This window comes from Phyllobates terribilis, unplaced genomic scaffold (assembly GCF_046119375.1).
Source record: "Phyllobates terribilis strain yellow unplaced genomic scaffold, ASM4611937v1 Scaffold_9__5_contigs__length_417890890, whole genome shotgun sequence".
Lineage (NCBI taxonomy): Eukaryota > Metazoa > Chordata > Amphibia > Anura > Dendrobatidae > Phyllobates > Phyllobates terribilis.
The window spans coordinates 115883051-115910341 of NW_027362769.1; the positions used below are offsets into that span (position 1 = coordinate 115883051).

Below are 27291 nucleotides of genomic sequence, written 5' to 3' on the forward strand. Positions count from 1 at the left end.
TTTGATTTTTTTTTACTAGACTTCGGTTACTTGTATTCAAGTTATATTCAAATTGGTGCAGCTGCGTCCTGGACATGCAAATCATAATGAAAATGAATATGGCAAAAAGATCAAAGTCATAATTACATCAATGTATCCGCCCCATATACAAAGAAATGCAATCACACATAGTGACCTCTCATAGCAGTGCAGAAATACACCACTGTTACAATGTATGATGACCTCTGAACGCCATTGTACAGCTCATATAATCTGTACAAAAAGATCACTTACTTTGCAAATACATTACTTATCTTGTACTGATATTTTACTGCCTGTATTATACTCCAGAGCTGCATTCACAATTCTCCTGGTTGTTGGTAAGAGTCAAAAATCTTGTCCATAGACACAACCCTAACCGATTTGCTGTGCTTCCTAAATACAAGGTGGACAATTTGTTATTCCTATATTAGATGTAAGGGTGACACAACCCAAAATGCAAAACATCAGTATAATAAATCAATGTGCAAAGTATGCTTAGAGATTTCAGCTCTGCAGCACAAATCAGAGTAGAGTAACTAATGCAAAGTATTTAGGAAGTTACTCCAACTTTTTCATGCACCCTTTATGTGCAAACATAAATCAAGTAGTAGTAGGAGATAATCGGATAATTTGGATAATTTGTCAGATACTGATATTAAAAAAATAAAAATTTAGGAAAATCCCAAATTAGTTTAAAATTTGATTCACTTGGAATGTCCCAATGGTTGGACCTTGGAATCATCTTTAAATCATTTTTCAAGTACTGATATATGGACAGCCAATTCATCATAGGATAAGCCCTCAATATTGGATGGGTGGGGGTAACACTGTTCACTTCAGCTGCAGTACATGAGAATGGCCACTATGCAGTGCTGTTCTGGCTCTGTATAGCTGTCTGCAGAAGGAGCTCCAAGCAGCAGAATGGAGGGGTCCGCAGGTGCCGGACCCTCACTTATCTGATTTGAAGATCTATCCAAAGAAAATGTCGTCAATAAGTAAGTCCTGGAAAAATCCCTTTAAATTATCAATCTCTGATTTAGTGGAGAGTAAAAAAAAATGAAAACATCAGGGGAACAGATAATCAATCGTCTGTAGAGACATCAAGTCGTATTTTGTCATTAGTAACCTTAGAAAACGCTCCATCTTTTAGTCAAGATATGATATAAAGACTTTTATGAGACAGCGAAATAAATAAAAATGCTTATATCTTCAAGGGAATCTGTCAGTAGGTTTTTGCTATGTAATCTTAGAAAAGTATGACGTAGGGGCTGAGAACCTGATTCCAGCGATATGTCACTTACTAGGCTGTCTGTGACAGTTTCAATACAATTAGTATTTTATCAGCAGGAAATTATCACTAAAGGACTAGGTGTCTCATGCCTTCTAGTCCAACCCCACCCCCACCGCTCATTGGCAGCTTTCTATCAATGTACATAAAAAGCAGCCAATCAGTGTTGTGGGCGGAGTTATACACGGCTCAGTATTCTGAGCTCTGCTAAATCTGCAACAGATAAAACTATGATTCTATCACAAATGCTGCACCCAGTAAACTTAGTGACACATCGCTGGAATCAGGGTCTCTGTCTCTACATCATGCTGCTCTCAGATTACATAGCAAAAAAAAAAAAAATGTTGATAGATTCCCCTTAAGAATGTGTCATACTCAGTGGTGTACACTTAGGCCATGCTAAAGATATGGGGCCCATAAGTTGGGGGTCCCCATCCTCTGCCCAGCATTTAAAGATGTCTCCCGACTATTTATGGAGAAGTCGGGAGAATTTGTATGGAATTGGCTCTCAGGTACCGGCTGTTTTACACATAAGATGCCGATATTGGAGATAACTATTACTGCAGTAGTTTAACCCCTTGAATGTCATGGTGAAAAGCGACCATGGCATCTAAATTGTTAGACCCCCTATTGGGTTAATGGCAGGGGGGGGGATACCCAATTTAAATCTTCACTATTGAGCCCCCAGATATGTACGCATTACACCCCTGGTCAGACCTACCTCCTATGACAGCGTCGTTCAGCTCCAGTTTTTAAGTATAATGTTGGCCATACAAATAAGATAAAACCTGCTGAGAGCTTTTTAATTTTATAGGTAAAAGATAATTTGTGATGGACGATGACGGACCCCATCTGCCAAAACAGTGATCAATAATGTTAGAATGTTTTTGTCCATTGGCAGAAACCTGAAGAGTGGCATAATAAATCAGACGATCATTTGCCACTTTGACAATCATTATCCATCTGGCCGGTCCTACAATTTAATGATCCTAATGTTATGTGCATGGTCACTTTTGGCCACAAAGTCATGTTTTGAGGGTGGAACATTAGGGATATCTTAAAAAAGATGCCCTATCGAGGCTAGCTGAGAACAATCATGATATCATTAGCCTTTGCAACCTTGTTGCATTGCATCGGATCTCTGAAGGGCTGAAGATAACACACTGAAACAGAACCTCAGTGCTCCACCTGCAAAAACCCAACTATTGTGTAAAGGATCATTAGGAAACACATTTATTGACATTTAGGATAAATATGATGATTTTGTGCTTATTTACGACCGTGACAAAGGGCAGGATAAAATGCCGGTACTATCTATACTGATGAGTCTTATCTTGTGGCAGAAGCTTCCAGTAAGTGCTTCAGATGAGACAAGATCTCGGCCCCAGTTGACCAGACGTTAATCGAAGAATCAATGAGCTCAATCTCCTTGGCGATTTTCTTCTGTAACGTGTAGCCCTCCCTAGGCATGGCAATATCTCCCTTCTTCAGAAATGTTACAGGGCAGAGGTCATTGCTGCCATCGCCAATGTAAACTATTTTCGAGTAGTCCACTCCATGTGACATCTGCTTGGCCACAAACTCTTCCAATACTTTTTTCTTGCACAGGTTCGTCGGGCAGGTTGCACAATGGTGGATGTGGAAATTCTGCACCGTGAGGTTACCAAAGCGGTCGAAAGTCGCGGGGTTTGTGAACACCTGATCAAAAACGTTGTTCACATTGGCGTGGGTGAGAATCCAATCAATGAAGATCGTATTGGAATCAGAAATGATGACACAGTCAAAACGATCCTTGTTTTGGCCAATGAAGTGCAGGAGCTCCGTCATCCCGGGAGTGTAGGGTATGGCGATCATGATTCTTTTCATGTCATCCTCTCGAATTCCCTGTTCTCCTAAGTAGGTGAAAATCCGACCCATGTACTCTGTCCATTTCCCTTTTTCGTAGGAGTTTTGTAATACGTGTGGGAGCTTTTTATCCGGAGCGCACTGGACAATCCAAGTGTCGCTGTTATCATTGACAATGGTGTGGTCAAAGTCAAACACCAGGAGGATCTTCATGTCCGCGGGATGATGGTCGTCACCTAAGGAGAAGAATGATTGAAGATGGTTACAGATTTGCTTGTTTGTCTTATCAATGGAGAAGGAAATATTGGGGTGCATTTTACAAATTATGTCCTGAATTTATAAGGTGCAATCTTAGACTAGAAAGTTAGAAAATCCACCAAAGGGATCCCAGTGACCAGTTTGCTACATCTGGTGCATCCACTTGTGTCTTACTTTCTACCACCTATTAGTTGGATTACTTTGTCCCACTTTTTGTGCCAAAAGTTTGATGGACATTGTTGCTTTTTAGGCCACACACCCTTTCCCTTATTTATTGCTAAGTATAATTATATAGTGCTTAGAACCCCCCCCCCCTCCAGATAATTAAAGGGTTTAACCAGGACTTTTTTTTCTACTATGGGCTTAAAAACTAAGACAGAAAAAAAAGCAGGCAGGTAGTTTCTAAAAGAGTCAACTACCTGCCTATTCTACCCGGCGCTGGTACAAAGCGGTTATTTGGACGCTCCTGCTGGCGATTCAGCTGTCAACAGAGCAGCTCTTCCTCTTCCAGGCTGCTCTATTGATGGGGAGTGACTGGTGATGTCATGCTGATTGACAGCCGACACCCCGCAGTTAGGCAGAGGGGAGCCAGCTGTCTATCAGCATGACTTCGACAGAGCTGAAGAGAAGCTGCAGCTCTGTCGACGTGACATCAGCGGAAGCTGCTGAATCGCCAGCAGGAGCGGTCTGCAACACCACCTATCTGACGGGTAGTTTTTAGGCCCATTGTAAAAAAAAAAAAAAATAGTCTTGGATAAACTTTTATTTATTGATTTTTTTGGTTTCCTCGGGTTCATGTTCTGGTGCCCGAATATTGGACTAAAGTTCGGTTTGGTACTAGAACCCGAAATTCCACGGGCCCGCTCATCCCTACTTGTAAGCACTGCGCATGATCGCACACTGCTGCTAATTTGCAGAGGTGGCCGGTAATCTGGGCAATGAGTAAACAATATAATCAATAATCCCTCTGTTATTGAGAACGGAGAGGATTTTTAGTAACAAGTAAATGGTAAAGTTGCTTGTTTTTTCATGAACTTTGCAATTTTGTTTTGTTGCACTTTCCGGATTCTGTCTGATGTGATAGCAGCCGCCATTATAGATGGAGAACACGGCAAGAAATGACTGACAAGTATTTGTGACGCTATTTCTACAGTGTAATTACATATGAGGGTCTGCAGTGACAGCCCCCAGCATATCCTAAGGCCAGTGCATGCTGGGAAGCCTCCATCTGCAGACATAGGGATCAGTAGGGATTCTGCACTTACTATGAAGGTACACAGCTCCCTGCTGACATAGATGAAGCCTCCCACCAGCACTAGTCGGCTCCTCGGCAGGAAGTCAAGCTCTATCCGCCAGTGCAGGCAATTTATTACTTTCTCTTACCCTTTAGACACAATCAGCCAACAGCACCATCAGCGCTTCAGCGATTGGTCCGCGGTCTCAATGACGTCAACGACATCCGGTAGCCATCTTTGATGAGGGCAACAGTCCAAAAGCGGCGGCGGTTATAGATGTTTGTAACGACCTGTGTAAATAACGTCGTTATGTAGAAATAGAGACTCCTTAATACACCGGACATGCGCACTAGTGGACGGCGTCTCCGCCTTCATCTGACGGAAAAGGACGCCCATACTTTTACGTGCACTTCCGGTTTGGTATCTAGGCAACGAAAAGTAACACGTCCTGCTGGTTGCCGGGCAACGTGGAGACGCGGCAGGTTCCCCATAGTGGATGTGATGATGATGATGTCCGTCCCTGTGATCCGGCACGGCAGGAGGAAGGGGTCCAGCAGGGAGCAGACAGGTAACCGGGAGGAACACACAGCACCATTATCTATAGGGAATCAGCCGGGTCTGACATTATGGACTGGATACAATTGTAACAAACCCTCAGCTGTTATCAAGTGGGATTTCAGCTCTTGGAAGCAAAAAAAAAGATCTTTAGAGAAAGTGATCAACTGATGCGATGGTTTTTTTTTTTGTTATAGATCAATCATCGGAAGAGATCCCTTTAACCCCTTCAAGACCAGGCGATTTTTCCTTTTTGCTCTTTTGTTATTTTTGGTTTGTTTGTTTTTCTCCCCTCGTATTCTGAGAGCCAGAACTTTTTTTTTATATATCTCCTCCGTCCACACAGCAGCACGAGGGCTTGTTTTAGTCGTAGTTTTGATTGACACCATTTATTTTACCATATAATGTACTGGGAAAAAGAGAAAAAAAATCCAAGTGTGGAGAAATAGTGAAATAATTGCAATTCAGATATATATATACAGATTTTTTTTTTTACGCTGTTTATGGTGCAGTAGAAATGACCCGTAATGTGACTCTCTAGGACGGGACGATTACAAAACCAAACTTGTACAGTTTCTTATATACAGTATATATACACTGCTCAAAAAATGAAGGGAACACTTAAACAACAGAATATAACTTCAAGTAAATCAAACTTCTGTGAAATCAAACTGTCCACTTAGGAAGCAACACTGATTGACAATCAATTTCACATGCTGTTGTGCAAGTGGAATAGACAATAGATGGAAATTATTGGCAATTATCAAGACACCCTCAATAAAGGAGTGGTTCTGCAGGTGGGGACCACAGACCACACATCTCAGTACCAATGCTTTCTGGCTGATGTTTTGGTCACTTTTGAATGCTGGTTGCGCTTTCACACTCGTGGCAGCATGAGACGGACTCTACAACCCACAGAAGTTGCTCAGGTAGTGCAGCTCATCCAGGATGGCACATCAATGCGAGCTGTGGCAAGAAGGTTTGCTGTGTCTGTCGGCGTAGTGTCCAGAGGCTGGAGGTGCTACCAGGAGACAGGCCAGTACACCAGGAGAAGTGGAGGGGGCTATAGGAGGGCAATAACCCAGCAGCAGGACCTTTACCTCCGCTTTTGTGCAAGGAGGAACAGGAGGAGCACTGCCAGAGCCCTGCAAAATGACCTCCAGCAGGCCACAAATGTGCATGTGTCTGCACAAACGGTTAGAAACTGACTCCATGAGGGTGGTATGAAGACCCGACGTCCACAGATGGGGGTTGTGCTCACAGCCCAACACCGTGCAGGACGCTTGGCATTTGCCACAGAACACCAGGATTGGCAAAGTCGCCACTGGCGCCCTGTGCTCTTCACAGATGAAAGCAGCTTCACACTGAGCACATGTGACAGACGTGACAGAGTCTGGAGACGCCATGGAGAGCGATCTGCTGCCTGTAACATCCTTCAGCATGACCGGTTTTGCAGTGGGTCAGTAATGGTGTGGGGTGGCATTTCTTTGGAGGGCCGCATAGCCCTCCATGTGCTCGCCAGATGTAGCCTGACTGCCATTGGGTACCGAGATGAGATCCTCAGACCCCTTGTGAGACCATATTCTGGTGCGGTTGGCCCTGGGTTCCTCCTAATGCAGGACAGTGCCAGACCTCATGTGGCTGGAGTGTGTCAGCAGTTCCTGCAAGATGAAGGCATTGAAGCTATGGACTGGCCCGCCCGTTCCCCAGACCTGAATCCGATTGAGCACATCTGGGACATCATGTCTCGCTCCATCCACCAACGTCACGTTGCACCACAGACTGTCCAGGAGTTGGCGGATGCTTTAGTCCAGGTCTGGGAGGAGATCCCACAGGAGACCATCCGTACCCTCATCAGGAGCATGCCCAGGCGTTGTAGGGAGGTCATACAGGCACGTGGAGGCCACACAATACTGAGCCTCATTTTGACTTGTTTTAAGGACATTACATCAAAGTTGGATCAGCCTGTAGTGTGTTTTTCCACTTTAATTTTGGGGGTGACTCCAAATCCAGGCCTCCATTGGTTAATAAATTTGATTTCCATTGATGATTTTTGTGTGATTTTGTTGTCAGCACATTCAACTTTGTACAGAACAAAGTATTCAATGAGAATATTTCATTCATTGAGATCTAGGATGTGTTATTTCAGTGTTCCCTTTATTTTTTGAGCAGTGTATATTAATAGATAATAACAGTTCTGAACTTTGCTAAAAACTTTGTAACTTTTTTATCTTTCCATTCATGAAGTTGAGTCCGTCACACACTTGTTTGTTTTTCGCGCTAAACCGTCATGTTGATTGATACTATTTTTCGTTGTATACAATGTTTTGATTGCTTTTTATTTGCCTTTTTCGGGAGGTGCATTGACCGAAAAACAGCGATTACATTTTCTTTTTTTTATGTTCTTCGCTGTATCGGTTAATTATATATTTTCATACTTTTACTGACACTGCTCTATTTCAAATATGATTTTTTTTTTATTTATTTTTTTACTGACATACTGTATTTATGTATTTTTGAGATATTTTTGGTAAACATTTTTTATTACGTTTGACTTATTGTTTAGTCCTCAGGAGACTTGCTCTGTATAGTGTAATACTTCAGTATTGAAGTACAGTCCTGGTCGGCCTTTATAGAATCACCAAGATGGCAACAACGGGGGTGTTCAGAAGGCCCCTGGCTACTATGGTATCACTTCACCACCCCATGATTACGTGAACTGTGTGGGAGACATCAATGGTCGCCCCCTCCCACCCCACCACACACAAACCATACTGACAAAAAATTCCACTGACCCACTCCTTATAATTGTCTCAATTATGGAGTTTTTAGGTAAAAATCCTAAATTTTAGAAACTTAAACTTCTGCTACCCGGGAGCAGTTTGTTTAGAAAAAAAATAAAAATAAAAACAAGCTGTACTTTACTTGCCCTCCCCAGGTCCAGCACTAGGACTCCAGTGCTGCTCACAGTCCTATATTGTCTGCAGCCCCAATGTCAAGTCATCAGCGCTGCAGCCAATCAGTGGCTCATTCCATCAACTCTCCTGAGCCTTTAAAAAGTCCCGTATCACACGCCACGCCATACATTTAGACTAAGCTTTAGTTATAATCTGAAATACTTTTTAATCATTTTTAATTTTACTTATTTTTTTTTAAATTAAAATTGCAGTAGAGAGATTGCCAGGAAATATGGCAGATACAGGTGTAGATCTCCGGGAAGTTACCGTTCTTCCAAGGGCTGAGTGGGAGCGTATAACCAACCATGGAAATTCTGTGGAGAAAAAGGCAAGGAAAGTTTATGAAGAAAGGAAAAAAAGAGAAGACTTACATCTACGATCCAAGGAACTGGTGAAGAACTGGACTAACACTATATCTGTGAGTAGATCGGCTAATGATGCCGCCTCCTCGTTCACCAGTGATACATGTCTTTACATAGGAGATATCTATCATAAGGCTCCATACACACTACTGTATAATGTCTATGGAGATGGCACATTGTTTTATCCAATGTATATGGCAGCATCTGTCTTCCTTTCTCCATCGTACATGTGCCTACAGCTAAGCCAAGAATATATATTATTATTATTATTTATCATTATAGCGCCATTCATTCCATGGCGCTTTACATGTGAAAAGGGAGTATAGATAGCAAAACAATTATCAATTGAAGCCATTCTCAAGGACTAGACAATAGATAACCTGTCCTGAGAATAGGCCATCAATATCAGATCCGATGAGAGTTTAACTGTAAGGCCACGTTCACACGTTCAGTATTTGGTCAGTATTTTACATCAGTATTTGTAAGCCAAAACCAGGAGTGGGTGATAAATACAGAAGTGGTGACGTTTTTCTATTATACTTTTCCTCTGATTGTTCCTCTCCTGATTTTTACTTAAAAATACTGATGTAAAATACTGACCAGATACTGAACGTGGCCTTAAAGTGGACCTGTCACCAGGTCTAAAGTGGTCAGTTTTTGCTGTCTATTCACACTGTCATCCTGAGTTGTTGTTTTTTTTTAATCCGCCATACAGTTGCAGAGATACGGTCCTTTTTAGTTAGTACTAATTTTTAAGATCTTTTCCAAGGGGGCGTGGCTAACACAGTAATAATGCTGAGTAGCCTTAAAACACATCCCATAGGATCCTCTGAGCCACGCTAAAACCCATAAAACTTAGCAATAAATAAAAAGGCTCATATCTCTGGAACCATGTGGGACATTTAACGATAGCAGAACTGGAATCTCGGGGATAAGTATATACTGTGTCATTATTTTAGCTGTATTGTTGCCTTTGTGCAGCTTTTGATTAACTGTAACGACCCATTTAATAAATTTGGCATATGGCACATTGAGTTAAGTAAGATGAAAAGGTTTTTAAATATTTATTTTTCTTAAAATATAACTCTCTCACAGGGTTCAAGAAGGGAAAAATTACAGGCAAAGAAACTGCGGGAAGAAAAAGAAGAAGAGGAGAAAAAAAGAATCGATTTAGAGGAGGCCCAGTACCAAGCCGAAAAGAGGAGACAAGCAATAGAGGACGCCAGAGTTAAGCAATATAATCAGAGTGATAAAGTCAAGACCTTCCACGTATGTCGTCCATCTCCGCCATAGACTTCTCATTATCCCAGCTGCTTGGCTTGACTCTATATTATATTGCTGCTGTTCTACCATGCATCTAAATTATAGAAATATAATGTTTTCAAATAGTGTTTACTTAGGATAGAAGAATCCTACAATTTTAGACATACAGATCCCACCCCCTTCAAATAAATGAAATTAAGTATTGCACTATGTAGTATAAGTGATCAAACAACTGCAGGATGAAGTCCCACAGCGGGACTAAAAAAATAGTGTCAAAAGTAGTTAAGAAAAGTAAACTTAAAGAGGTTGTCCTCCATGGTCGCCCCGGTACCAGCTCAGTATTCCATGGTCGCCCTGGTACCAGGTCAGTATTCCATGGTCGCCTGGTACCAGGTCAGTATTCCATAGTCGCCCTAGTACCAGGTCAGTATTCCATGGTTGCCCTGGTACCAGGTCAGTGTTCCATGGTCGCCCTGGTACCAGGTCAGTCTTCCATGGTCGCCCTGGTACCAGGTCAGTCTTCCATGGTCGCCCTGGTACCAGGTCAGTCTTCCATGGTCGCCCTGGTACCAGGTCAGTCTTAAATGGTCGCCCTGGTACCAGGTCAGTCTTCCATGGTCGCCCTGGTACCAGGTCAGTATTCCATAGTCGCCTTGGTACCAGGTCAGTCTTCCATGTCACTCTGGTACCAGGTCAGTATTCCATGGTCGCCCTGGTACCAGGTCAGTATTCCATAGTCGCCCTAGTACCAGGTCAGTATTCCATGGTCGCCCTAGTGCCAGGTCAGTATTCCATAGTCGCCCTAGTACAAGGTCAGTATTCCATGACCGTCCTGGTACCAGGTCAGTATTCCATGGTTGCCCTGGTACCAGGTCAGTATTCCATAGTCGCCCTGGTACCAGGTCAGTATTCCATAGTCGCCCTGGTACCAGGTCAGTATTCCATGGTCACCCTGGTACCAGGTCAGTATTCCATGGTCGCCCTGGTACCAGCTCAGTATTTCATAGTCGCCCTGGTACCAGCTCAGTATTCCATGGTCGCCCTGGTACCAGGTCAGTATTCCATGGTCGCCCCGGTACCAGGTTAGTATTCCATAGTCGCCCTGGTACCAGCTCAGTATTCCATGGTCGCCCTGGTACCAGCTCAGTATTCCATGGTCGCCCTGGTACCAGGTCAGTATTCCATGGTCGCCCTGGTACCAGGTCAGTATTCCATGGTCGCCCTGGTACCAGGTCAGTATTCCATGGTCGCCCTGGTACCAGGTCAGTATTCCATGGTCGCCCTGGTACCAGGTCAGTATTCCATGGTCGCCCTGGTACCAGGTCAGTATTCCATGGTCGCCCTGGTACCAGGTCAGTATTCCATAGTCGCCCTGGTACCAGGTCAGTATTCCATAGTCGCCCTGGTACCAGGTCAGTATTCCATGGTCACCCTGGTACAAGGTTAGAATTCCATGGTCGCTGGACAAGAACCCTGTGACCCGCCTCCTACCTGACGCCATCATCGGCCTCCCTCTTCATTAGCCGGCCAGGATGGCTAATTAATAGAGGATTCAGGCATTTGTGTGATCTAGTAGAGTAACTTCTATTGATGTGACAACCCCTTTAGCAGCTCGGAGTAATTTTGAGTAAGGTAATCTGTGTGTGAGTGTCACTGGGTATTGTGTTACCTCTTTTATTACAGAGCGCGCTGCTGCTTACTGAAGTCATCAGAGAACGAGACGCCCAGATAGAACTGAAGAATAAACGCATGAGTATGAACACTAGGCAAGACACGGACGCCCTGGCTAAGATGCAGAGGGAATTGGAGGAAACTATTTATTCTGACCAGCAGAAGGCACTACAGAGGTCGACAGGGAGAAAGAATAATGCAAATGATCTTCTGAAGCAGTATGTAAAGGTTTCCTTTTTGACACTTAGGGCCCCTTCAGACGTCCGTGATCAACGGTCCGATCTTGGATCAGAATGCGCAGACTGGCCGTGCAACTCCCAACACCGTGTTTGACAGCTTCATTTATTTCTATGAGGCTGTCACGCTTGAGGTAGGGAGACGCGCTGCCAGTCCACGCATTTTGATTTGAGATTGGACCGATGATCACCGACGTCTGAAGGAGTTTGTATGATGCAGATTGTTTGGATTTATGCCTTGTACCCAAATATATTGCTTTCTACCTGTATGTACAGAGTGGAAGAATGCTTTCAGAAACAGAAGTGTTAATAGTTTATGCCAAGTGAATTAACAAAAGAGAAATCTAAATCAGATGAATATTTGGTGATCGCCATTCACCTTCTGAACATCATCAGTTCTCCTAGGCACACTACACACAATTTTTGAAGGAGGAGGAGATTGTTCCAAACATCTTGGAGAGCCAACCACAGATCTTCTGTGGATGTCACTTGTGCAAATCCTTCATGTAATCCCAGACAGACTGAATGATGCTGAGATCAGGGCTCTGAGGGGGCTTCTTGTTCTTCTTTAGGCTACATTCACACAATGAGTATTTGGTGAGTTTTTGATGGTGCAAATTTTCTGCACATATTAGGTAAATTCGGTTATTTGTGTTGTTTTTTTCCGATTATGTTTTTATTGCATTTTCAATGCTGCAGGTTTTTTCCTCTTTTTGCTATGTTATGTTTTAAATAAAGCTGTTTAGTTTTTGATTCTTCTTTTTATTTGGCTTTGACAAAAGTTTATTGATACAGTCATGTGCGGATTACATGCGGTTTTGGTGTTTCTACGTTTTTTTACCTGTGGATTTTAAGCATCCAATCCAATTCTATGGGGAAATTCTGCACGTAAAACTCAGCAAAATAAATTGTCACGTTGCGGATTTCAGACATACAGGTCAGTTTACGCTGCGTGAAAAAAAGCTCATAGGGAAGGAGATTTCTATAAATCCCATCCACTTTGCTGGAACTGTAAGACGCTGCGTTTTTTGCTTAGGAAAAATACAGAGCGTCAAAAACTCAGCGTGGGAACTTAACCTTCATGTAAACAAAGTTCTTGACATCGGCTGTATATTCAGAGTTGTTTTCCTAATGTAGAATACATTTGGAGACAATCAGACGCCTCCTTGATGGTGTATGATGGATAAGTATCTGCCTGTATTTCTCAGCATTGAGGACACCATTAATCTTGACCAAATAAGGCGGATACTTATTCATCATACACCATCAAGGAGATGGTCTGATTGCCTCCAAATTTATTCTGCAGCAGAACAGTGACTCCAACTAATGTCATTAAGATCCATCTTCAGTGTGAGGCCTCATTCACAAGTCCAATTTTCTTGTACGAGTGCTGTCCGTGATTTTCATGGGTAGCACTCATGCGTGTTATAGTCTATGGGGCCATTCACATGTCCATGATTTTTCGCGAACCAAGGGAAACCAGGGAAAATCGCTGGAGACATGTCCGATTTTGCAAGTCTATAGGTCTGACTGTCACATTGTGGAGAAACTTTTTTTTTTCTCCAGATCTGAGAAAAGCTGAGGACACTCGACCACACTCTGATCAAAATAATCAGTCCGTTTTTTCTTGTACGTGAGAAAAACTAACGCGTGAATGAGGCCTAAAGAAGAACAAGGAATCCTGTAAGTGTTCACTAAATCAGAAAACATCCATATCACCATTATAAAGGTTGTGTTATTGCATCTTAGGACATCAATGATTTATATCGCAGCATCTGGGTGCAACTCTGCGGTTGTATGGAGCCATAATACACCTTGTAATGTCGGCATCAACTGTCTGAATCTAAAATCCGAAGCTCTTGAATAGGCTGATCTGTACTTCATCTCTTATCCGTTGCGTAAAATCGGTATTTGGAGTGGTAGGTTACACATTGTTAATATTTTTCTACATAAAGTCACTTATTATATTTGTCCCCAGGATGGAGGAGCACAGACATGCTGCTGACTTAGAGAAACAAGTCAACGACCGAGAAAGCGCAGAGATCCAGAGACAGGCCCGGCTGTATGAGTGGGAGATGAATAAACTAGCCAAACTGAAAATGGAGGAGAAAAAAGAAATAATGAAGACTTATCAGGTTAGTGGGGAGAAATGTGTAGTCCCATCTACAAATCTCTAGCGCTAACATAGGAGGAAGACCTCTTTTACTTCTGATCGGTGCCAAACAGTAAAGTGTCTACCAAGTTTTCCAAACCTTTACTTTGTAAATAGTTGTGTAAAAGAAGTCTATATGTCCCCTAAAAGCTATATGTCACGTTATCTATAAAATGCTAAGTCTATCACATAATTAAAAAGATTGTGCCTGCTGATAGGAAGCAAAACTTTTGGTAGAAAAATACCCCACTTGCCCAAGTTGAAAAATTTAAAGGGGTTGTGCATTAATTTAAAAAAACTTTTTCAATGGCCTCAGGGTCCTTAAAAAAGAGCCCATGCTCACGTACCAGACTGGTGCATCTTGTCCGTTCTGCCGTTGGCGTTCCCCAGTTCCCCACCTGGTTCCTGGCTTCCACTTCCGGCAGGCAGAGTCACATGATGCCTGCAGCCAAACAGTGACTGCTGATCAGCTACAGCCCTTGACATTCTGTCCAAACAGAAGCTGAACGGTGGCTATTGATTGTCTGCAGCCTTTTCGTCATGCCGCCTGCTAGAAGAAGATGAAGCCAGGAACCTAGGCACTGGTTCGGTTACTGTCTATCTATTATTTTTTAATTCTTAAAGAAGCACTCCTCCTCCTCCCATCAAAGTTTTAGCCTCTTATTATATTGCAATCATCATATTATACAGCATGGTTTACTTACAATTGCTCATTTTGTCTTTCTACCCAGTTAATTCTTCTCTTTGTTAGAACCTTGCTCTTAGTTTTTTTTCCTTTGCTGGTCACATGACCTTGTTGGCCTATTTAAGCCTGCTCCGCCCTTCTGGCTTTGCTGGACTTCATTGTATATCTACTTTCTAGCTAGCCTGTGCTCTGTTTCTTGCTCTGTTAGTTTGCTTGGTCTACTGACCTCTATGTTCTATATATTTTGTTTGTTCGTCTGTCTGCTACTATTTCTGTTAGGAGGTGTCCCATATTCCTCCCAGTCCTTAGTACTTGTAGGGATTCCCTCCCCACATCTATAGGTCTCCGTACAGACTAGCTTAGGACTTTAGCAGGTCTGATCGCAGGATCAGGTTCCCTGTTACATCGTAGGGATTAAGCTGAGTTCTATCGTAGGGACAGATCTCCTCTCTTTCCTTAGCTCTGGTAGCAGAACATAACAGTAAGTCCAGCCTGCAAATTCTCTAAGGAAAGATTTTTCTGTTCCATCATGGTGTCGGTTCAGGATTTGGTTCATCGCCTGCAGGGACTCTCTCTGGAGGTGGCCGAGCTCCGTTAGCACGTGAGTAACTGTCCTGGAGCACATTTCTTGGAGCCTAAGGTATGTTTGCCGGATTTATTTTTTGGTGAACACCGAGAATTTTTTTCATTTAAAAATGCTTGCTTATTGTATTTTCGTTTGAGACCTAAGTCCTCTGGGGATGAATCCCAGCGCATAGGGTTCATAATGTCACTTTTGCGCAAAGAGCCTCAGGAGTGGGCCTTTTCTTTGCAACCTAGTGATACATGCTTCAGATCAGTGGATAGTTTTTTTTCTGCTTTGGGACTATTATATGATGATCCTGACCGTGTCGCATCAGCTGAGACTGAGTTGAGACGTTTAAAACAAGGATCAGGTAATGTGGAAAAATATTGTACTCATTTCCGTCGTTTGTCTACTCAAACAGGGTGGAACGATTCTGCTCTGAAAAGTCTATTTCTTGCTGGGCTCAATGAAAGGGTTAAAGACCTGCTAATTGCTTATCCTACACCTGAAGATTTGCAACAGGCTATGCAATTAGCTATACGGGTGGATAGAAGACTGCGTGCAAGGGTTAATGAGAGCAAATCCTCTGCTATGTCAGTTTCTGGTTATGAGAATGTGTGTACTAACAGTGGTGAACCGATGGAGATTGGATCGGTGACACCTCGCTCTCAAGAAAAAGACCGTCGATTTTCTGAAGGCTTGTGTTTCTATTGCGGAAAATCTGGTCATTTGATTAAAGGCTGTGAGCTTCGTATGAAGAAAGAAAAAAAAATGGTCAGTCACGCCCGTATTGCCTGTTTAAATTCCAAGGGTATATTTTTAGCTGCTTCCACGATTGCTCAGGAAAAATTAATGGAATTTCGGGTGTTTGTCGATTGTGGGTCTACACTGAATGTAATTGATGGGGGATTCGTGGAAAGACTCAATTTAAAACCTGAACCTTTATCATTCCCCATTGCTGTGGTTTCTGTGGATGGTTCCCCTTTGAAGAATATTACTCTCAAGGTCTGTGAATTTCCTCTCACTATTAATGGTGTTCACCATGAGAAATTGGATTTGGTAGTGTTGAATAACTTGCCTTCTCCAGTAATATTGGGATTGCCCTGGTTAAAATTTCACAATCCTGTACTGGATTGGTCTACCAGTGAAATTAAATCCTGGAGCCATAAATGTTATGACAAGTGTTGTAACGGGCGTATTGCAGCTTTGGATAGGGGAGAATTGCCTGTTCCTATTCAGGATTTTTGGAGAGTTTTTTCTGAGAAGGAATCGCAGGTTTTGCCTCCCCATAGAGATTATGATTGTTCTATTGAATTTGTCCCTGGAGCGACTCTTCCTAAAAGTCGTTTATTTAACCTTACTATTCCTGAGAGGAAGGCTTTGGAGGAATACATACAGACAAGTTTGGCCGCCGGTCACATTAGGCCTTCCAAGTCTCTTGTGGCTGTTGGATTTTTTTTGTAAAAAAAAAGGACGGCGGTTTACGTCCTTGTCTGGATTTTCGTGAGATTAACAAAATTACTGTAAGCAATCCTTACCCACTGCCATTGATTCCTGATCTGTTTAACCAGTTATTGGGGGCCAAGTGGTTCTCTAAAATTGACCTTAAGGGGGCATACAATCTGTTGCGCATGAAGGAGGGTGACGAATGGAAGACTGCTTTTAACACTCCTGTGGGTCATTTTGAGAATCTGGTTATGCCTTTTGGTCTTATTAATGCTCCTGCATTTTTTCAGAATCTGATTAATGACATCCTTAGACCTTTGATCGGCAAAAATGTGGTTGTGTATTTGGATGACATTTTGATTTATTCGCCGGATCTGGAGTCTCATTGGCGGAGCGTGCGTGAGGTATTACAGTTATTAATGGACAATTCGCTTTTTGCTAAGCTGGAGAAATGTGAGTTCGCTGTACAGAGAATTAGTTTTTTGGGCTACATTATCTCCAGCAAAGGTTTTGAGATGGATCCGGTTAAGGTTCAGGCTGTGCAGGAATGGCCTAGGCCTATTGGTTTGAAATCGATACAGAGGTTTTTGGGTTTCGCCAATTACTACAGAAAATTCATAAAAAATGTTTCTAGTATTGTCAAACCTCTGACTGATCTCACCAGGAAAGGTGCTGATGCGGTTCAGTGGTCTTCTGAGGCCATTGAAGCTTTTGTGTATCTCAAGGAGAGGTTCACCTCTGCTCCCATCCTTATGCAGCCTGATGTTACTAGGCCGTTTTTGGTTGAGGTTGATGCTTCCTCTGTGGGGGTTGGCGCAGTATTGTCTCAGGATAACGGGGATGGATTACATCCCTGTGCCTTTTTTTCAAAATAATTTTCGGAGACTGAATTGAATTACGATATTGGTAATCGGGAATTATTGGCTATTAAACTCACATTTGAACACTGGCGCCACTTCTTGGAAGGTGCGGAATTTCCCGTTCAGGTTCTTACGGATCATAAAAATCTGATATATCTTGATGCTGCCAAGCGCCTGAATGCCTGTCAGGCTAGGTGGGCACTGTTTTTCTCGCGGTTTAATTTCTCCGTTACTTACATCCCTGGTACTAAGAATGTTAAGGCGGATGCCTTGTCTCGCAGTTTTTCTCCCATAGTCGGTGCTGAGAAAGAGGAGAACATTTTACAAGAAGGTGTTGTGATAGCTGCTTTGGACTCCGTTTTGGAAAATGAGATTCTTAAAGCACAGGAGAATGCCCCGTCTAACACTCCCCATGGGAGGTTGTTTGTGCCTGGGACCTTTAGGAGAGATTTGTTTGTTGAGTGTCACGAATCTCGGTTGGCAGGTCATCCCGGAATCTCTGAGACCAAGAGACTGGTGGGTCGCAGTTTTTGGTGGCCTGGATGGCAGAAGGAAGTCATTAAGTGGGTGCGTCAATGTACTATATGTGCTAGATCTAAGTCCTCACATACTCCTGCTGCGGGGTTGCTTTGTCCTTTGGAGGTTCCCAGTGCTCCTTGGACACATTTGGCTATGGACTTTATAACTGACCTTCCCCCCTCTGAGGGTTTTACTGTCATCTGGGTGGTCGTGGACCGTTTTAGCAAGATGTGTCACTTGGTTCCCTTTGTCAAACTGCCCTGCGCTAAAACTCTCGCTAAGGCCTTTGTCAAGGAAATTGTCAGACTTCATGGCGTTCCTACTGACATTGTTTCTGATAGGGGTCCTCAGTTCGTGGCTCGTTTTTGGCGTGCCTTTTGTGACAGGTTGGGAGTTCATTTATCGTTCTCGTCCGGATATCATCCTGAATCTAATGGCCAGACAGAAAGGAAAAACCAGGATGTTGAGCAGTTCTTGCGTTGTTTTGTGGCAGACAATCAAGAGGGGTGGTCTGAGTTTCTGCCACTTGCTGAATTTGCTCTGAACAATCATACATCTTCTTCTGCTGGTTGTTCGCCTTTTTTTTGTTGTTCTGGGAGACATCCGTCGTTTGGGTCGTTCTCCAAGTTGGGATCTGCCGTGCCTGAGGAGGAGAATTTTTCCGGTGATTTGGAGAGAGTTTGGACGGATGTGCGTGGTAATCTTCAGGAGGGCAACAGAAAATCTAAAGACTACTTTGATAGGAAACGACAGGAGGTTTTGTTCGCTGTTGGTGACATGGTTTGGTTGTCCTCTAGGAATCTGCGGTTGAGGATTCCTTCTAAGAAATTGGGTCCCAAGTTTGTAGGGCCCTTTAAGGTGCTTCAGGTTGTCAACCAATCTGCTGTTAGGTTGGAGGTTCCTACCTCCTGGAGAATTAATCCGGTATTTCATGTCTCTCTGTTGAAAAAAGCTGTTGTATCGGATTGTGACGCCTCTGCCTCTGTTCCTCCGGTGGTGGAGGACGGGGAATATGAAATTTCTCGCATCCTTAACTCTAGACTGTATAGAGGTAGTTTGCAGTATCTTGTGGCCTGGAAAGGTTTCGGACCCGAGGATAACTCTTGGGTGAGGTCGGATGATGTTTCCGCGTCCAGACTTATCAGAGCGTTTCACAGGAGATTTCCTGATAAGCCTGGTCCTAGGGGATCCGGAGGATCCTCTTAGAAGGGGGGGTACTGTTAGAACCTTGCTCTTAGTTTTTTTTCCTTTGCTGGTCACATGACCTTGTTGGCCTATTTAAGCCTGCTCCGCCCTTCTGGCTTTGCTGGACTGCATTGTATATCTACTTTCTAGCTAGCCTGTGCTCTGTTTCTTGCTCTGTTAGTTTGCTTGGTCTACTGACCTCTATGTTCTATATATTTTGTTTGTTCGTCTGTCTGCTACTATTTCTGTTAGGAGGTGTCCCATATTCCTCCCAGTCCTTAGTACTTGTAGGGATTCCCTCCCCACATCTATAGGTCTCCGTACAGACTAGCTTAGGACTTTAGCAGGTCTGATCGCAGGATCAGGTTCCCTGTTACATCGTAGGGATTAAGCTGAGTTCTATCGTAGGGACAGATCTCCTCTCTTTCCTTAGCTCTGGTAGCAGAACATAACACTCTTTTCCATTAGGTCTATGACATCACATGATTATAACCTGACTAGCTGAATCCTTCTAAGCTCTATATTTAAAGAGGGGGTCAATTTTCTCTGCACAAGTCATAAGACACTGCAAAAGTCTTTGACAGGAGGAGGAGCAGCTGCATCAGAAAGTAAAGAGGGGAATGATTTCTGCAGGGAAAAGAGACTTCCTGTTTCTACATAGAGCAGAGAAAAGAGAAGAATTATCTGGGTAGAAAGGTAAAATGAGCAATTGTAAGTACACAGTGCTATATTATATGATGACTGAATTATATTAAGAGGATAAAAACTTTGATGGGAGCACGTCTTTAAGCACCCTAGGATGGTTGAAAAAAAAGTTCTTTCAAAGTAGAGGACAACCTCATTAATTATAGTCTGAACCATTTCTACTCACATTACACTGTGGAAGCTTTCCTCACATTACAGACCTATCAACAAGTCAGATCGGTTGAAGTCTGGTAGTGGGAATCATGATAAATCCACTGCACTTAATGCAATCCCATCACATTAAAGCCCAATAAGTGTCTCATCTCAGCATGGAAGAAAAAAAAAATTCTGACTCCAATGTATGTACACTGTCAATATTCGTAGGCGCATACTGCTGACAGAGACCTCCTGCGAGCATTTGAGAAACAGATGGATGAAGAAAACGATGACCTAATAAGACGCTATGTTCTCGCAAAGCGAAAAATGGCAAATCTGAAAAAGGAGAGAGAAGAGGAATTACAGAGGTGAGAACGTTTGTAACATTTTGATGGGTTATTAGTACCTGCACTGATCAGCTGCTCTTAGCTTTGGCAGCGGCTGGATGAAACTCAACTGCGCTTCGTTCAGTGTGTATCGGCTGCTGCCAGGCACTGTAGTAGATCAGCTTATATTTAAAGGGGTTGTCTAGGACTCTTTTTTTTTTTTTTTTTACTATGGGCCTAAAAACTAACAGGCAGTTAGTTGCTAAGAGAGGCAACTAGCCATCTGCTCCTTCCGGTGATTCAACTATTTCACATAAACAGATCAGCTCTACTTCTTACGAGCTGCTCTGTTAAAGGCACTACGTCGACTCATTTAGGCAGCAGGGAGCCGGCTGTCAATCAGCATGACTTCGACAGTCACACCCCATCAACAGAGCAAAGCGCAAGAGCTGCTGTTGCTCTGTCAACGTAATGTGAGCAGAAAATGCTGAATCACCGGTTTATGACCGCTCTGTACCAGTAGAGATCAATGCCGGGCACACAATGCAGGTAGATAGCACCTACTTGCCTGTTAGGTCTAAGGTCCATAAAAAAAATTAAATCATCCTGGATATCCCCTTTAAGAGAATAAGGTGGTGCAAAAAATGCAAAGGCATAGGGGATGAAAATGGTAAGAAAAAATAACACAATCAGCCAAAGTCCATACTAACCCCAGGATAGGGAGCCTGCACCCCACAAAACGCATTTCACTGTAGATTTGTCAAACATAAGCCTTGATGAACCTATGGCGAAACGCTCATGTAATATGACAATAGAAGAAGCTATGCTTCCGGGCTGTAGCCCTCGTCGCTCCACTGGAGGCCGCTCCTGTGTTCACTGCTAGGACAGGAAGCAACGACTTGCTGTTCTATGTCAGGTGAATGGAACAGGATGCCATCGGATATGACTCGGATTAGCATAGCTTTGCTTATTATTTTATCATATGCCTTGCCTTTTCAAAAAAAATTGGGGGGGGTGTGAAGTTGGACAACCCTTTCAAAGAGCCTTTGTAATGGCCTGGATTTTATCAGCAATATTGCCAAAACACAGGCACCTGCAGTGGTGGCCAAAAGTATTGGCACCCCTGCAATTCTGTCAGATAATACTCAGTTTCTTCCTGAAAATGATTGCAATCACAAATTCTTTGGTATTATTCTCTTCATTTAATTTGCTTGCAAGAAAAAAACACAAAAGAGAATGAAGCAAAAATCAAATCATTGATCATTTCACACAAAACTCCAAAAATGGGCCGGACAAAAGTATTGGCACCCTCAGCCTAATACTTGGTTGCACAACCTTTAGCCAAAATAACTGCGAACAACCGCTTCCGGTAACCATCAATGAGTTTCTTACAATGCTCTGCTGGAATTGTAGACCATTCTTCTTTGGCAAACTGCTCCAGGTCCCTGATATTTGAAGGGTGCCTTCTCCAAACTGCCATTTTGAGATCTTTCCACAGGTGTTCTATGGGATTCAGGTCTGGACTCATTGCTGGCCACCTTAGAAGTCTCCAGTGCTTTCTCTCAAACCATTTTATAGTGCTTTTGGAAGTGTGTTTTGGGTCATTGTCCTGCTGGAAGACCCATGACCTCTGAGGGAGACCCAGCTTTCTCACACTGGGCCCTACATTATGCTGCAAAATTTGTTGGTAGTCTTCAGACTTCATAATGCCATGCACACGGTCAAGCAGTCCAGTGCCAGAGGCAGCAAAGCAACCCCAAAACATCAGGGAACCTCCACCATGTTTGACTGTAGGGACCGTGTTCTTTTCTTTGAATGCCTCTTTTTTTTTCCTGTACACTCTATGTTGATGCTTTTTCCCAAAAAGCTCTACTTTTGTCTCATCTGACCAGAGAACATTCTTCCAAAACGTTTTAGGCTTTCTCAGGTAAGTTTTGGCAAACTCCAGCCTGGCTTTTTTATGTCTCGGGGTAAGAAGTGAGGTCTTCCTGGGTATCCTACCATACAGTCCCTTTTCATTCAGACGCCGACGGATAGTACGGGTTGACACTGCTGTACCCTCGGACTGCAGGGCAGCTTGAACTTGTTTGGATGTTAGTCGAGGTTCTTTATCCACCATCCGCACAATCTTGCGTTGAAATCTCTCGTCAATTTTTCTTTTCCGTCCACATCTAGGGAGGTTAGCCACAGTGCCATGGGCTTTAAACTTCTTGATGACACTGCGCACGGAAGACACAGGAACATTCAGGTCTTTGGAGATGGACTTGGTTTCACAAGTCCTCAGACAGTTCTTTGGTCTTCTTTCTTTTCTCCATGCTCAATGTGGTACACACAAGGACACAGGACAGAGGTTGAGTCAACTTTAATCCATGTTAACTGGCTGCAAGTGGGATTTAGTTATTGCCAACACCTGTTAGGTGCCACAGGTAAGTTACAGGTGCTGTTAATTACACCAATTAGAGAAGCATCACATGATTTTTCAAAGGGTGCCAATACTTTTGTCCACCCCCTTTTTTAGGTTTGGTGTGGAATTATATCCAATTTGGCTTTAAGACAATTCTTTTTGTGTTTTTTTCATTGAAGACAAATTAAATGAAGATAATAATACCAAAGAATTTGTGATTGCAATCATTTTCAGGAAGAAACTGAGTATTATCTGACAGAATTGCAGGGGTGCCAATACTTTTGGCCACCACTGTATAAATGTATTCTGCTCCAGCTGTCTGCTGACCGGCATCATTATTAGCAGATTGCCTGTAAAGGAAGAATTTCTTAGAACATCATTCCTCATAGTGCTGATTATGCAGGCATGCTCGGCACACTTGTATATAGGAAGGCATGACATTGAATTTGCACCTTGACACGAAATAGGAAAACAGTGGAACGCAGGGATAAAATCACTGAACTGCTGGCCGCGCAAATGAAGCAGAAACTCGATGATGAAGAAGAACGTCTAACTAGAGCTCTGGATGAAATGGAAGCAAAGATTAAAAAAGAAAGTGAGAAAAAAGAGGAAAAGAGAAAAGCAGATCTGAAGGCAATTGCAGAGCACAGAATGGCCATGGTGAGTAGTGGGTTCCTGTGCCCATTATTACACTAAAAATCATCTTTGGTTCCTTATGGCGCTTGGTTATACTACATACACTTGGGTTCCATGTTTTACTTTTCCCATATCTCATGTCTTGTGAAATATTATTTATTATTATAGCGCCATTTATTCCATGGTGCTTTACATGTGAAAAGGAGTATACATAATAAAAACAAGTACAATAATCATGAAGGATACAAGTCACTGACTGGTACAGGAGGAGAGAGGACCCTGCCCGCGAGGGCTCACAATCTACAAGGGATGGGTGAGGATACAGTAGGTGATGGTAGAGCTGGTCATGCAGCGGTGTGGTGGAAGCCAGGGAATAGCGGGGGGACAGGTGGATTAGTCAGGCAGCAGAGTTTAGGATAGATTGGAGGGGTGTGAGAGTGTTAGAGGGGAGGCCACAGAGCAGGAGGTTGCAGTAGTCAAGGCGGGAGATGATGAGGGCGTGCACTAGTGTGACATATGTGCATGTGTTCATGATTGTTCCCATTCTGTTAAACTAACAAGCAAATGACTGCCGACCAGCTCGATTAGTATTTGGGCCAATGCACTCGTGCACCTCTGTAGGATTCACTACTGTGGCTCATGCACCCGGCCATATTGTATGCATCTGTAAAGTGGGCACATAAAGGGGCATGAGGCTTTTTTTGTAACAGAGGATAGAAAGATGGAAATGATGTCCGGTGTCATGACTCTGAATCCTTTAATCATTCATCTGAACAACCTGATTTTCGACAGTTGTGCTGCACCAAATTTAGATCAACGTAAGGGTACAAGGGTTAATAGGGCCAAGTTCGATTGGGGGAACCATTGGGGGGGTCTAAGTATTGTGAGTGTTATTTAGAAGCTGAAATTCAGTCATATAGTAGTCGTAAGCTTATATGAGGCTGCTGAATTTGGGTCAGGACACCCTCGGACAGTCCATGCTTAGACTGTGAGATATCCCTGCTGTGCAGACTGGGATTAGTAGACAGGCACGACTATGCTGGAGTAATAAGACATTGCCAAAAATCTCCTTTCTATGAGTGGACAGAAGTCGTACACAGCCTGGCGAAGGACAGTTTATAGCAATATCGCTGTTAAAAATGACCAAAATATTACAGTTAGATACCTGTGTATTGTACATTTTTATCTATCAGAGGAAGAAGAAAGATGAAGAAGAAAAGGGAGAGAAACTAAAAGGAATCCAAGCTCTTTACGAAATAAAAGAAGCAGATAACTTCTTTCTCGCGCAGCAAATGGAGAAAATGAAGAGAGCCGAAGATGAATGTAAAAAAGTACAAAACACGCAGATCCGGCAGATGGTAAGAGCTCAGTGCAGCGAGCCTGACCTTAGAAATACATATATGCGTAAGTAATAGTCTAAGTCACACATGGGAATTATCGGTGGGGTGTACTGACGATCCGATGGCCGGCGGATCCTTCGAGATACGTCTGCTACATTGGAGTTTTCATTTTTACCTCCCAGAAATGTGCAGCACAGGCATCGGGCAGATGTCACCACCCTTATAGCTGAGGTTTTTCACTCCCATATCATTGATCTTTTAGGATAAATTCACATTCTGCAGATTTTGTTGCAGAATTTTGAGCCATACTACTACAGGACCTGTTTTTTTTGTTTTTTTTTTAGATAAATGGCAGAGTTGCAGAACTTCTTACAACACAGGAATTCCACCTTTAACATCCCATTTTCATCCATTTTTGGTCCATGTGTCAGTCTTTACTCTCATCTGTTTTTCTCGTGTGCAAAAATATCCACGCTTCTCCAACCCATTAAATAGTAAAAAATGGACGGCACTACGATGACATACTGATTGGATCCGTGTGCTGTCTTTTTTTTTCATGGACACATTTGAAACAGACAGGAGGTGTGACCCATAATTCAGATTGAGAACCGACACGTCTCCATAGATTTATTTATTTTACGGTCACTCGGTCCACAAAAAAAAACATGTAGATTTGAACAGCCCCATAGACTATAATGGGATTGTGTCGTATCAATGAAAACATGGATAGAACACGTATGTGAAAAATGGAGGCCTGAATGAGCCTTTATTAGACATTTTCACTTTGCAGCGTGCATATATTTACATACATTATAAGTTGCAGAGTGAAAACGGGTGAACATTTCTAATAAGTCTATTAGTAAAATGTTTTTTTTTTCTTAACCCTGTAAAAAAATTCCCCTTCCTCCAAAGTTGTCCATAGTCTTTACACAATGTTTGAGGACACTTATAAAAAAAAGTAACGTACATGATTTTGTTTTCCAGATACTTAAAGAGCATCAGCAACACCTTGAAGTGAATCCATCAGCACAAAATGACTGTTCAAACCAAGCACAGGCACTCGGTACACCTTCCCACCTACTACTGTTCCACCTATCTCCAACCTACTCTTCCTTGACAGCTCTGAGGAGGGCAGAAATAGATGGAAAATAAGTATGGTTTGGCCAAGTCAGGGGTGCACCAAGCGCCTGTGCTTGGTTTGAACAGTCATTTTGTGCTGACAGACTCTCTTTAAAGGGACTCTGTCAGTACAGAATGACTGTTCAAACCAAGTACAGGCGCTCGGTGCATTATGGTGTAACCAATCATTTATATACACCTTCCGGTTTTAACATCTATTTCCAACCCTATCTGGCTCAATGAAGCAAGAGCTGTCAATCAAAGAAGGGGAGGGGTAGAGAGAGGGAAAACAAGCCGGTGAGGTGTAAATGTTTTGCCACACCAAGGGTGCACTGAGTGCCTGTGCTTGGTTTGAGCAGTCAATCTATGCTGACAGAGACCATTTAAATCTATGGCTCATGTACTAGGACGTAGTATGAGTCCACAGGCTGTAAGTATGGCTGCAAGACCCAGATCCTCGCAGTCCTTCTCTAAGGTGATCTGCTGTGTGGTCTTGCTGGTGGTTTATGTTTGTCTCGCTACAATGGTGGGGGTTGTGATTATCCAAAGTTAACGTCTTAACAATTTTACTGTTTCTTTGATTTTTCATTCTGTAACATCCTTTTTATTAGGCTGAAAAGCAGATAGTGACAGAAGCAGAAAGAGAAGAGGAGTTTGAGTATGCCAGGAAGAACGAAGCACTGATAACCAAGGAAGAAGAGATGTTCCAGGAGTACGCCAATCGGGTGATTGATTCCGTCACCAAAGCCGGAGGAAATCCACTGGCATTGAAGAAAGCAGCGCACACAGGCACCGGCGGAGGACGTGGTCCGGTGTACTCCGACAGGGGAGGCATACAACCTAGCTACCAAGTGCAGGACACCAGCGGAGTTCAGCTGCCCGCTTATCATAAGGACACCACCCAGCAAATAAAGGAAATTTACGATTCTGGGGACGTACAACAGGGGAAGAGAAGACTCGGCTTTACATTTTAAAGAGGCATCATTTCCCAGACGAAGCGGCGTGAATTCTGTAATCCTGACATCACTTTTTTACCAATGTCCTTATTAAATAAAGTAGAATAAATTCTGTATTAGCGTAACTGGATTATTTTTTTAATGAATATTACAAGGAATCTTTACATCGGTGGTGCCAAAACTGTACTCAGCTGTTGTAAAATTCCAACCCCCCTGTTCAGCAGCATCCTGGAAGTTGTAGTTTTAACAGTGAAAAGTTTTGGTCACACACAATGAAGAAATCTAGTACATAGTGGTTGGAATTGAAGGGGTTGTCCCAACATTGTAAAAGAGTAAAATTGCAAAGTGCTAGTAAAAAGAATGGAATGATTTTTAATTCTATAGGTTACTGCTTGTTTCCTAAGTTACCGGCCACCTCTGCAGTCTATCAGCAGTGGACAGTTTCTTGGGCAAGGAGTGCAGCTCTTGCAAGCGATCTGCCATACAGATTGCAAGCAGATCACTGGAACCGAGCAGCTTCCGTGCAGTGCTCCACCGGAGCTGCAGAGGCAAAGCTGCAGAGTATCA

General features: G+C 43.0%; 2 protein-coding genes across 3 annotated transcripts; one reads left to right on the forward strand and one right to left on the reverse strand.

Annotated features, from left to right (window-relative positions):
* On the reverse strand, window positions 1–5028 carry PHOSPHO2 (phosphatase, orphan 2). Of its 2 annotated transcripts, none has more exons than XM_073646984.1 (2): window positions 4796–5028; window positions 1–3390 (listed from the first exon to the last, which is right to left on the reverse strand). In XM_073646984.1, the coding sequence occupies exon 2, from the start codon at window positions 3365–3367 to the stop codon at window positions 2639–2641; it is 729 nt and encodes a 242-aa protein (XP_073503085.1). In that variant the 5' UTR covers window positions 3368–3390; window positions 4796–5028; the 3' UTR covers window positions 1–2638. The 2 variants fall into 2 exon arrangements, with proteins under 2 accessions (XP_073503085.1, XP_073503086.1); XM_073646985.1 differs by having other exon boundaries at window positions 4678–4800.
* CFAP210 (cilia and flagella associated protein 210) lies at window positions 4975–26838 on the forward strand. Its single transcript, XM_073646983.1, has 9 exons — window positions 4975–5215; window positions 8372–8577; window positions 9617–9790; window positions 11468–11673; window positions 13670–13826; window positions 20172–20311; window positions 23141–23333; window positions 24503–24667; window positions 26380–26838. Exons 1-9 carry the CDS (start codon window positions 4990–4992, stop codon window positions 26740–26742), a joined length of 1830 nt encoding a protein of 609 aa, XP_073503084.1. The 5' UTR covers window positions 4975–4989; the 3' UTR covers window positions 26743–26838.
* Window positions 26839–27291: the final 453 nt, after the last annotated feature.